This window comes from Gekko japonicus, unplaced genomic scaffold, assembly GCF_001447785.1.
Source record: "Gekko japonicus isolate JY-2015 unplaced genomic scaffold, Gekko_japonicus_V1.1 scaffold546, whole genome shotgun sequence".
NCBI lineage: Eukaryota > Metazoa > Chordata > Lepidosauria > Squamata > Gekkonidae > Gekko > Gekko japonicus.
The window spans coordinates 65,738-78,760 of NW_015173139.1; the positions used below are offsets into that span (position 1 = coordinate 65,738).

A 13,023-nucleotide genomic window follows, 5' to 3' on the forward strand; every position below is an offset into this window, starting at 1 on the left:
GGAGGCTGGCAACCCTACTTACCCTGCCTCTGATCTGCGAATCAAAAAAGAATGAAATCCCCTCTCCCAACACACAAACCCTTTATTAAGGCTGCAGTCCTTAAAATACTTCTGAAATAATTTTAATGACACCTGGAAGTACTCCAGACCAAGCGGTCTGAAGTCTGCTAACAGGCTGAGAAATCTCCACTTCTTCTATCCTATGCATTCCTTCCTCCTTTGCACACATAGAAAGAAATTTAGGTGACACTTGACACATATGCAACAACCAGAGTGAACAAGTGTGAAAATGCCTCCAAAACACTGCTTGGAATTTAGCTTCATCATTTTTACAACAATTGTCATTGGATAATTGCTGAAGCTTAAGATGTGCTTGTTTCCAACTTAATGCATACCCCTTTGCTTGTTCTAAACTTTGCTTTCTGAGCTAGAAGCTGGCCTGACTACTCAAAAAGCACAGTCCCAGAATCTCTGGTGAGCTTGGCCAAAGCAAGCAAAAAGAAAAGGAAACCGGCCAAGTTCAACAAATTTAGGAGCTGCTTAAGGCTTCACTTGCCCATGATGCCCATTCACCAGTGTCCATAAGAGCTGAAGGGACATGGTCTTTATACCTCGTCTGCTAAAACTTGCCATCATCTCCAAGGCGAAGAATCAGCTTCCAAAACAAAAAGGATTTGGGGAGACAGCTGAAAATGCCTCTCAGCTGATTTCAAGCATGCCATAATTCTCAAATTACTAATTGCTGGAATGCCAACACTAAGCTTCCCGGAACCAAGGATTTCATTTGACGTTGCTACAGCCTTCCACCAAAATAAATCCAGACTGAATGCCTCAGAATATGCAGATGGAATTGCCACTAAGGGGCAGTGTGGATTACTGCATACAAATTCTACACATTGTAGATGGGTATGGCTTGCTCCACCAAAAAATAAATGAATAAATAAAAAATAAATAGGATTCTTCTGTTACCTGAAATGCAAACAAATGTATTGCTAACTAAATTTTTGTGGATTCTGGCCCATGAAAGATTATGCCATAATATATCTGTTAGCCTTCAGAGTGACACAGGACTGCTTTAAGCCTACAAATCCATTGGACAGGAAGCATGAAAGGTAGGAGAAGTTGTAAGAACAGAAGTTGGGGATAACTGGCCCTATGGTTCTCCTAACTGTACAGCCCTCAGTTGCTTAATGGAGCCATGCTGGGCTTGGTTGCGGCTGAGGAGGATGCTGGTAGCTGTGCCGGGCTGCAGCAGAGGAGGGCTCCAGGATCATCTCCCCTGCCAAGTCCCTCAACCCCCCACTGAGCCAGGAGAATTCACACACACACACACACACACACACACACACACACCGTGAGTATCACTGGTTCCCCACTTGTATTTCTTTATTTATAAACGTACAAGCAGAGCACAGGTGGAAGGAAAGAAGTACCCCCATAGGGCAGCAGATGGGCTACCTCACGTCATATCTCCAGAGGCAGATCCTGTATCCCCAGGGTGCTGTAATCATCCAAATAGCTCTCTGTGCTGCTGTGTCTCTTTCAGAGTCTGAACGGCTGTTTCTTCACACACCAACACATCTCAACCCGTACCCTTCACCGGGGGGGGGGGGGGGGAATCACCTCTGCCAAGCCCTGACAAATGCTTGGATAGAGATAGGTAAAGGTAAAGCTAAAGGTTCCCTTGCTCGAAAGCCAGTCGAATCCGACTCTAGGGTTGCGGTGCTCATCTCCATTTCAAAGTCGAAGAGCCAGCGCTGTCCGAAGACGTTTCCGTGGTCATGTGGCCAGCATGACTAAACACCAAGGCGCACGGAATGCTGTTACCTTCCCACCGAAGTGGTACCTATTTATCTACTTTAAATTTCTTGCTTTCGAACTGCTACGTTGGCAGGAGCTGGAACTAGAGATGGGAGCTCACTCCATCATGCAGCACCCGGGTCTCGAAAATAGAGAAAGTTCTTAACAATTAAGACCCACTGAGGTAAAACATACATGATTACTAAGGAACTTTACCATTTCTTTTGTCATAGGCTCTAGTTCCTCCACCTCCAGCTATACTACCCATCTATAGGACGGAAGCATGCAACAATATGAAACCTTACTTTCAGTGCTGGCCAGATAACTTTCAAGCAAAAAGAAGACCTTACAGCTAGCTTAGCAGGCAACAGAAGTCTCTTGCTTAACTTACTTTCTCCTTTGCTTCACCACTCATCGAGTCTGAAACGTACATTCTAATCTGTATTAAGGGTCAAGCAATCCGGAACTTTCCAAATGGAAAAAAGTCTTCTGCATCTACAGACATTAGAAACAACCTTCACAACAGCAGACAAAATGCATGCGTGTGTGTCAGGGCTTTTTTTGTGGAAAAAGCCCAGCAGGAACTCATTAGCATAATAGGCCACACCCAATATCAGAAACTCATTAGCATATTAGGCCACACCCCTGACAGCACAGCTCATTAGCCTATTAGGCCATACCCCCATGCCTTCCCTTGGCTTGCCCGGGCGCCCCGCAGCTGCAAAGCACCCGGACAAGCCAGCCCTTGGACAGGCCGGGAAAGGCACGGGAGGCATTTAAATGCTTCCCTGATCCTTCCAGGGCCCCCCCTGGCCCGCCTGCCTCGGAGCTGCCGGGGGGGGGGCCACTCTCCAGGCCTTCCCTCTGTAGCCATGCACACAGAGGTTTTGGCTGTAGTGGGCGTGGCCAGCTCTGAAGCCAGCTGGAACTCCGTTCCTGTGCGTTCCTGCCCAAAAATAGCCCTGGTGTGTGGTTTTTTAAATTGTACTTGTCCCAAGAGAAACTGAAAAAAAAGAACAGATAAGTAGCATAAGAACTGCTGATGCTGCCAAGAATAGAACCTGGGGATCCCTCCACTACACACAGTATGTTTCCTGCTCTGACTGATAGCCGATGTTGCTGTGTAGCTCAGCCTCTTGGCTGCAGTACCAAACATACTCGTGGCTGGCAGTCCTCACCTTGTTGAGAAATCGGATTCCCATGAAGGATTCAAGACTGGAATGAGGAAAAGGAGAAGCAGGCAAGCCCTTCACTGTCAGATGAGGCCGGGAAGGGAAAGGTTCAAGTAGGGTTCAAGTCGGTTCTCATTTTATAGGCAGACCCAACCCTAGCAAAGCAGCATAACCCTCCCATCGGCTTCAAGCAGGAAGCAAAACACAATGTGAGCAATAAGTTGATTTCAGAAAGGCCCAACGAAAAAGTGTAACGGGGGAAAAATATTTGCAACACATAAAATGTGTGTTTAAATTTACCACTTCAAGAACATATTGCAAAGCATATCAGGTGTTGTATTGCCCTGTAATATCAAGGATTTTTTTAAAGGGAGCAGACAGAGTAACTATAAACTCGTAAACATCTTATCTTAGTGCTGGTAAGGGAGACAGTTCTCCCTTAGGGAAGCCATGGCAGAAATGTGATTAGTGGCCCAAAGAACATATCAGCACAGTCCTGCACATACATATCTCAGACTCTTATGCTGGGTATTATTCTAGATATTTTATATTAGGAAGTGCCCCTTCTGGACTTTGCCCTACGCATTACAGCATTAATCCCAACACTGCCCTCTCACCTCAGCTGCAAGGAATGCATCCACCTCATTATGGAAGGTATCAAAGAGAAGGCTCAGGGCCTGCCTGTTGGGGGGAAAAGAACAGAACAGCTCAGTCAAGAAACGGGGACAAGATGCCATACCTGCTGCATGTGAAAGATCTCTGCTACAGCCTCTATTCTAGTTCTTACCAGACAGCTTGAGTGGTGGCAATGCAGCTGGTCCAAAACAATCCTGGATCTATTAAGTTGGCCTTTATTAGTGAGCTCTAGCTTGCCTGTTCCATGAAAGCTGTACAGATGCTGTCCCCACCCCCCCATATCTGCTTTAGTTCCTGACTCATCTTTACCTGCTGATGGTCTGCTTGATTGGCCTCTCCTGGAGGTGAACATAGTGGTTGAGCGTGGAGGGACTCTGATCATCGTTTGGCTACAAAAAGGAAGACAGTTGTTCAAGTGCATTCAGTGTCTCTCTGTTAGGCCTTCCAAGTCTGGCTAGTAGCCAAACTGCCTGTGAGTAGACAGTAATCATAGTACTTGGTAGACCAATGGTCTTACGGTATAAGGCGGCTCATGTGTTCTCATGAACACTGCCATTTTCTAATGAATGTGACTGAAATTCCTGGTATCTACATGAACAAATCCTATTAATATGAGATGGGGATGAGCTCTGAATTTCTCACTGAATTTCTCCCTAGAGTTCCTGTTAGAAGTCTGAAAAGTTTTCTAGATCCATGTTAATAGCCATTACAGAGATTACATCTTCCCAGGCATATGGATTGTTCCTGCAAGTGATCCTAACAAGTATGAATGCACTGTATGTATGAATCACTTCCAAACCATGTATTATGTATTGTCAGATCCACCAGCAGTTATTAAGGAAGCAATTTACATATAAAAGGTGTGGCAACTCAGACATAAGCATAACATTCAAGAGCAATCCTGTTCCAGGAAAATGCAGCTTCTGAATCATGCATGAACCACTGAAATGTGTAGAGTCAAAAGACCTGCAGCACTGCTCTCTGGAGTGAGCTTGTCGACCATTTAGAACCTTATCCTACAATCTGCTGCATAGAGGCAATAGGGCACAGGATCCAACCTCAGATCCTAGTGCGGAGGGACCCCCTTGCCTCTTTGCACCAGCCTGAAGTGACCATTTAGTACCTTATCCTACAATCTGCTGTATAGAGGCACTAGGGCACAAGATCCAACCTCAGATCCTAGTGTGGAGGGACCCCCTTGCCTCTTTGCACCAGCCTGAAGCGTCACCCACTTTGCCAAAACTAGAGTGCAAGAATACTGCTCATTAAGCCTTCAGTGATTTTTTATACCATATTGCAAGAGCCACTCTATAGGCCTCTCACTCCTAATATTGGTGTAGCCTTCCACCAGCCAGAAGCTGCAACAAAGGCATTTCCTTGTGTATCTATCGTCATCAGTGAGGCATGCTTTCGTAGGTGTTGCCAAACAAAAGCTCTTGCAAAAGCTATTATAGTTGGGACTAAAGGCAGACTGCTGGTCAAGAGAAGGAATCCTCAGATCAAGATCAGGCAGCAACTCCACTGCTTAAACCCATGGACATGGAGAGTTTCTTGCTGCCCTTTGGCTACATCTGCTATAAGAGATCTTTGGTGACAGATTTGGATTCTTGACTAAAGGAGGCATTGGACACAATTTTTGCCAGGGGCTCAGAGTCCATCAGTGACCAGCCATTCTGCAGAAGGAGAGGAGACAGAACAAAGCTCCTTCCCATCAGCCTGCCCGGCCAGTGGTCACCAGGCTCCTCCTCCCCAGAGTACTACAGTGGCTAGCCACACAGCAAGAGAAGGAGGGAGACACAGCAAGCCCCCTTTTGCTTTTGGCCTGTTTCACCTATTTGTAGTTGTTTGCCATCTTGAGTTTTTCTTTTGCAAATCTGATCAATAATTAAAGGCAGGCACTGGTCCTTCAACCATGCTTTGTAGCAGTTCAAGCAACAGCTGGTAGCGCCACTGTTCTGCTGATATGAAATGTAAACACCAAATACAATTGCAGGTAACCAGGTATCTGACATATTGTTAAAACTGTGATCCTTTCTCTGTAATAAGGTAAACATCACAACCTGACCAGGAGTTAACACCCTAAGTTTCAATTCCTATCACCCAAGAGAACAGCCCTTTCCCCACCCTTTATGTCACCTAGGGTTGCCAGCTCCAGGTTGGGAAATACCTGGAGATTTTAGGGGGGGAGCCTGAGGAGGGAAGGGTTTGGGGAGGGGAAGAACTTCAGTGAACTGTAATGTCATAGAGTCCACCTTCCAAAATGGCCATTTTATCCAGGCAAACCAATCTCTGTTGCCTAGAAGTCAGTTGTAATCCCAGATCGCCAGCCACCACCTGGAGGTTGGCAACTCTAATGTCACTATATTGTCACCTTTAGATGGAGTAGAAATTTTGCCCGCTAGAAACAGCAGACAGCCCAGACAGCTGGTAGGCAATGCCTCTGTCCCTCCCCCAACACAACTTTGTGCTCACTGGCAAAGCAGGTACTCACTGTCCGAGCCAAGTCACTGCGCACAGCCTTCCTCTTCAGCAGCTGCAGCCGGATGTCGATGTCAAACTTCCTGCAGTGTTGGATGTATTCATGGCTTCCCAGCGGGTGTTTGCTGAAAGGATGCAAACAAGGGGTTTTTTTATCCCTCTGAAGCCAAAAGCCCCCACTCTTTGTATAGAGGCTCCTGCAGGCAGGAAAGATCTTTGAATTCACTGTTTATCCAGTAGCCTCTACAATTCTGCATACAGCACAGCAGATGAGGAATATCCTGGATCTAGCATTAGCTTATCTTGGAGATATGGATAAGTCAAATCATTTGTATGTGTCTCAGTTTTTCTCCCAAGGAAACAGCAATTAGCAATTTCATTTCATGACTGGGCTTAAAAGAGTAAGCTTTTTTAAACCATTAAAATGGTAAATCTCCTAAAGAAACCACAACAGCAGTGACAAAGAATGGAATGCAGAGATGGAACAGAAAGAGTTTGAAAGGAAACACAGTCTTTATAGGCAACACTCATAATTTGCACAGAACTGCAACACGAAGATGAAGAAACAAATAGTGCAGAAGAAAAAGAATCCTACATATATAATTCCCTTACATATTGGCCATTTCTATCTCTCCCATTGGCTGTGCAGTGCGCTCCATCAGCCATTGGTCCATCAACTGCCACTCAAGAGTATTCGTGTCCCATTGGCTGGGTGCTGGGTCACCTCCTCTCCCCCACCTACTGCCAGCCTGGAAACTCTTCTCTCACAGAATAAACTGCCAAACGGCCGTCTCTCCTGATGAAGACACTCCTCCTGCTTGGCTCCTGTGGGACTAACCTTTCCCTCAGTGTTTGTTGCTAGGCAACCAAGCTTGGTTCTGTCAGTTAAAAGGCAAAGACAGGAGGCGCTTTCCAGGCCTTTGTGGAGAACTCATTGGGGCCAGTCCTGACTAGGGTTGCCAGCTCCAGGTTGGGAAATTCCTGGATATTCTGTGGTGGAATCTACAGAAGCTAGAGTTTAGGGAGGGGAGAGGCCTCAGCTGAACAGAATGTTCCTTCTATCTGATAGAAATCCCAAGATTACCCACCAAGTAAGCCAGTTTTTGTGTGGTGATACTCAGATCACGGAAACCCCAAGGCAGCTAGTTAGATATAGTAGTTTGAAATTAGATTAAATTTTGCTTTTAATGTTTTATTGATGTATTTTAAAATCTTGGAATTTTGTAAAGGTGTATTTCTTTTTGTATGACTGGTCTAAGGACTGTAGAAATAAACTAAACTAAACTAAAACTAATTATTAAAGATTCCTATTCTTCACCATTTGAATTTTCATCTTTGTCTTGCCTTGATGTGGCCCCCTTTCTTCTCCACAGAACTGCAACAATAAAAAGTAATCAAAGTGAAAAAGTCTTTCGGAAGTAGGTTATCTTATCATCTTATCTTACTTCAAACCCAGCCTTTACCTCACCTTTCTTTCCAAAGTGGTTTACACTGGACATCATACTGGCTCACAGATCCTTATCTGAAGAGCCTATCTATCTCTCTCTGAACATAGCACCTCTTTAGTTCATGCCCTGCCAATGCAGACTCTGTAAGTACCATGTGCATGCAAACCAGAACCTGGAATACACTATATATGCTGAACTCAAACTCTGCTTGTGTTCTTGATAAAAGGAAGTGCAATGGTAAAGGGCAGAAGGGCAGTCATAACAGGAAGTCTAGCCCTTTCACCTGCCAGTCCAAAAGGAAAGGTCAGTTCTTATCTCAGCAGAGCCTACATCCGGGCTCTGGACCGCCACAGCTGCCATCACACAAGTAAGAACTCTGCAGAGCCAGGAGGCAGAGGGTGCTCTGTTTTTCAAGGGAAGAAAAATATACAGGAGGGGGAAAAACAGGAGAGGAAAAAACCCACAAAGACTGGAAAAAAAGAGATCGCAAAATCCTCTAGAAACACCAACTCTGCAAGCTCTCTAGAAAGACGCTGCATTCATCTGCAGGAAGTCCTGAAAGTCATTTTTATTGGGCAGGTTTTTTAATGATGGGTAATTTTACAATATTTAATCTTGATTTCTTATTTTATTATTTGAAGAGGTGCTTTATTGGATTTCAACATTCTTACTTGCTTCCTAAGCCCTGAAGACACAGTGGGCTGAAAGCGGGGAGGGCGGGATAAAAATATAATAAAATAAATAATCCAGGCCAGCACATCCACTGGGCTGCCAGGATATTTGTCCAATGGCTGGGCACTCTGGGTGTGCTCCTTTGCTGCACAATGAGAGCAACTCATACACCTGGTAATTGAAAATAGGTGTTTTCGTTGCATTAAGAGAAAGAGGTGCTACACTCATCTGGGACAAAGTCACTAAAGGGTTCTTTATCCTGGAAAACAGGAATGCATGGAAAGGGCAATTTTTGTTCCTCCTGTTCTCTGCTCTATAACCTGGACCATTTAAATTGAGTTCAGTAAGTTGGAACACCACACATAGAAGCATCTACATGTTTTACGAAGGATTTTTCTGCTTATGAGGTCTGAACTTCACCCCCTGCCCTGAGGGACATACAGGGAGCAACTCAGCAGGGCATGCAAGTTCAAGAGTTAATAGGATAAGGGGAATTTTTGTTATTCCTTGGATGTGAATTGTAGTTCCAATACGGGGTAAATATTTGGTGTGCACCAACAACAGGAATCAATAGCAAAACAAATATATTCTGTGTCAATACCAAATACATACAATTAAAGGGTATGCAAAATTCAGACTATATCCTATAAAAGAGCACCCAGCTAAAGGAAATTGATCTTGTAGGAGAATAAGAAAACCATGCCCACCATAGTTGTAACAGGATTGCAGGCTATGACTGTCAGTCCATTTAGAAGGGTACAGGAGCCATCCAATTGCACGTCTGCCTCTGTTTTGCAAAAATCCTTAAATAAAAGCTGGCACAGAAAAATAATGATTTTCTTGTGATTTCCAACGCTTTGAAAGCCATTGTTTAAAACTGAAAATGGAACTGGGGAGCTCAAATAATATTGCCCTCTTGCAACAGAAAATGAACACTCTCATGGAGAAATTATTTTTATGCACAGAAATCATTATCTATTCCTGAGGTGCTGCCAGACCACCAAGAGTTACTTTGTAATTTGTCCAATATGTTAGACTTTCTAGTGCGTGCACATTAGACTGATGTCTGCACACTTCAAGCAGTGTAAGCTGAAGCACATGTGACTTGAGAATTAAAGGCCATTTGCTAGCTAGCTGCTGACTCAGCAAAAGATGCTAGAAAATTGTAGCAACGCATCAAGCCAAAACTGCAGCAAAGTTTTCCTGGGGGAAGCTGTCTAGAAGGATGGGCCAGCAGTTAGATGAACAATGCCTTTTCTTCAACTGCCATATACTCCCTGTGCCACAATTGGACAGGTTACAAAATCTCTCCAGATCAAACAATTTCATCTGTATTTATGATATCAGCACTTCTCTGCTTATTTTAAAAACTGCAGTATACAGGAACAAATAGGATAATTGGAACATTTGTTCTAAAATAGAGAATATGGGAAACACATGTTGCTCTTTTTTTCTGCTGTATTTTGCCTTTCGGTTTGAGCGCTTTCAGATCAACATGATGCACAAAAGTAATTTGAACTAGTTTATAACCTGTGTGATGGTACTTGTATGTTTCCCCCAGTAGGACAAATAGCAGGTCTCCTGCTGTCTGAACCAACAAGGGGTTTTGGCACTCGTCTTTGGGGATGGGATTAAGCCAAGAGAAAACAAAGTTTTCTTCCTAATGTTTCCCAAATGACATTGTTGAGCTATAGGGAAACTTTGGCACACCAACTCATTAAAGTGGTTTTCATCTAGATAGAGGTACAGTGGGGAGCACTTTTGCCTTCTACATTTGGTACTTTGGGTGCTGCCAAGAAGGGAACATACAATGGGTCAGGCTATCTCATTTCAATCTACACACAACTCTCTGTCCCACCCTTTCAAAAGCCAGAGTATGAATAATGTGCACAGTATTTGTCTGTGCATATGTCTAAATATTGATCAGACATTTCATGTAGCCAGTCATATAATTCAACGTTCAATATGTATTCAAGGTAACACATACAGAGCACAGGCTTGTTGTGTTAAGCCTTCAAAAGAAATGCTGTCTGATATAGTCCTTATCCTGCAAGGCTTAGCTTCAAAAGCAGAGTTAGTATTTCACAGGAGACATAAGACAGCATGTGCAGGAATGGCTGTACAGAGGCAGTCTATGCACAACAACAGGTAGAACCTCCCTGTAACAACTAACTTCCCCCATTTCCAAAAATCTCAGCCTTCCAGGTATTCTAAAGAAACCAAAAACGTACATGGCAGGAATGGCTGTCCTACTTACCCATCTTGAACTTATACAGATTCTTGCCCCTTACAAGACATTTATAGAAGAACAGAAGGGTTTTCAATAAGGACTGGGAGCCAGAATTCATTACCCAAACAGCAATTGCTGTATCTCAATATTTATATGAAGGATGAGCCTTCATATAACTGATGAGCCTCTGTGGACTTTCCGAACTCTGGTTTTCCAGATCCTACCCTTTGCCCCATTGATGAGGTGCACATGTAGCTCATCAGTATATGCAGATAAGGCAAATAATGCCCCTCAGGGTCATTTCGAGTCAGGAAAGCTGCATGGGGGTGGGGAGGTTGAAGACTATTCTCCCTCCACACTGCAGTCCCAATCTGAATCAGCACATAGGTGCTTGAAAAACAAGTTTACCTGCTCTTGATACTTCAAACACTAAAGTCAGGTCAGTGGAACTCCAGCTGTATGTTACAAATTGTAGTGTATACATCAGGCTCAAGCTGGAAGATTGAAACAGGTCCACAAAACTTATCTCATCCAAGTAAGACTGGTGTGTAACAGTCACTACCTGCTTCATCACTGTGTCCAAGAGGATATTTGCTAAAGGCTGATGGAGGATTTAAATAAGTGAGACCAAAGAAAGCTTCTTCAGGAGGGGCCTTACCGCAACCTCCTTCAAGGCAGCAGGGATTTCCTCTTCCTTCAAAGAAGCATTAATCACAGACAGGTCACAGGTCAGTAGTCCTCTCCAGTTAGCTGTTAAAAGCTGAGGACAAGAATCAAAGTGGCATCCCACATGCCTCCCATTGACTCATTCACATTCTCAGACTGCAACAAATGAAACTCATCCAAGTAAATGTGACTCGACTCTGCCCTGACACCAGTGTTCCCTCTAAGCTGAGTTAGTGTGAGCTAGCTCACAGTTTTTTAGCCTCCAGCTCACACATTTTTGTCTTTGTTTAGGAAGGATGGCTCCAGAGCAAACTAATTTATGCAGTAGTTATATTGCTCGCTCACAACTTTAATGCCAGTAGCTCATACAGTAATTTTTTTTGCTCACAAGACTCCACAACTTCGAGGGAGCATTGCCTGACACTATTTCATTATGGAAACATGACAAAATTGGTGCCCCGTTCCTAACAGAAGCAAATGATTGAAAAATGCCTTACAAACACATCAGTGAAAGTTACAGAACAATCCGTGCTGGAACCTTCAAGGTCGGATGAAGGACAAGCACTTCAAACATGGAAAATCTCAGCTGGACAGCTTTGTGTAAGTGGAATGGTGGTAAAGAACTAACCATGCTTTACCCTGGAGTAGGACCAAAAATATGTCATAACCTGCATTTGGTTATATTCAACACTAGATTTCCTCCATTTGTGCTCTAGTAGCCTGCCAACTTAGGGCCAAACTAGATGCAATGGTGTCCACAGCTTCATCCTGTAAAGGCCACTGCCATTTTAAAGTGATTTTAAAATGCTGTGAGGGTCAGATCTTGATCTGGCTTGCAGCATGGCAGGCTGAAGTGCCCTTATTCTCCCACCCCACAACTTTTCAAGTGCCAAAAGAGCCACAGGGGAGGTGTGAGGCCGACTGCCTGCATCATCTTTGCTTTCCAAAGATTGACTAAAGCTTCAACAGGAGTACTGGTCATGTTGACAGGAAACTCCACACACACACTCAAGAAACCATTGGGGGCAGAATGTCTTAATGAGTCCCCCACTCCCAGTCAAGATTACAAGCTACATTGAGCCTAAAATGTCCAAGCCATATAAGACCCAGGAGAAGGGATTGGCCACCCAGATGTTCAGGGATGTCAGAATGAGGAGAGGAATGCAAGTGAGAGTACAGTGTGGCCAAGAGTATAATGTGGACAGTCCATTAGCTGGAATCCAATTGAGCTGTACATCTTCCTAAACCTACCTATCAGTTCTGCAAAAAGAAAGGGTACAGTCACACCTCTGAAGAATTTACAGCCTCCAATTTCTTGCTACCTTCCACTTATAAAGGCTGCAATCATGAATGTGTCTTTTTCTTTCCATAAGCTGGCTCCAGTTCCCTTTACAAGGGGGGGGGGAATACATGAGGCGCCTGTGGGTTCTAGGTTGGCAGTACTATTTCCCTCATCTGATATACATTTCTTATTTCTGTTTTTAGTTAAGGCACATTACATAAAAGGCAGGAAGATTTTTCTGCTGATGGCAACATCACCATTTTAAAAAATAAAGACTCCCAGAAGCCAAAAAGAAGCATTGCAACAGTTCTTGCTGGTTCTCTGGCTCCACATCTGGAACATTTTTCCTCCAGTTACCCCTTGAGAGGAGGGGTGTCATTCTCTCTAGAATCCATCGTAGTCACAAGTTACTTACTATACAGAGTGTGCAGACTGAAAGGTGTTAAGAGATCTAGCAATGCCAAAAGTGAAATGCTTAGATGTCTGAGCAGTTAACTGACCTGTGCACAACACTTATTGCCTTCCATGAATACAGAGAAAGTCAGACTGCATTTTAAGCCACTTTGCTTATTGCCAGAGCCCCAGAAGAGAAGGAAATAGCCTTGAGACCTACAACAACATTTATATCCACATATAAAC

The 13,023-nt window shown here is 44.0% G+C and overlaps 1 protein-coding gene across 3 annotated transcripts in view; it reads right to left on the reverse strand.

Annotated features, from left to right (window-relative positions):
• Positions 1-13,023, reverse strand: part of PIK3C2B (phosphatidylinositol-4-phosphate 3-kinase catalytic subunit type 2 beta) — a 92,392-nt gene that overhangs the window by 63,483 nt on the left and 15,886 nt on the right. For all 3 annotated transcript variants that reach the window (XM_015422272.1, XM_015422271.1, XM_015422270.1), the window contains exons 5-7: positions 6,100-6,211; positions 3,918-3,997; positions 3,590-3,653 (exon numbers count right to left, since the gene is read on the reverse strand). In XM_015422272.1, the coding sequence (XP_015277758.1) occupies positions 3,590-3,653; positions 3,918-3,997; positions 6,100-6,211 (256 nt within the window). The remainder of the gene's footprint in view (positions 1-3,589; positions 3,654-3,917; positions 3,998-6,099; positions 6,212-13,023) is intronic.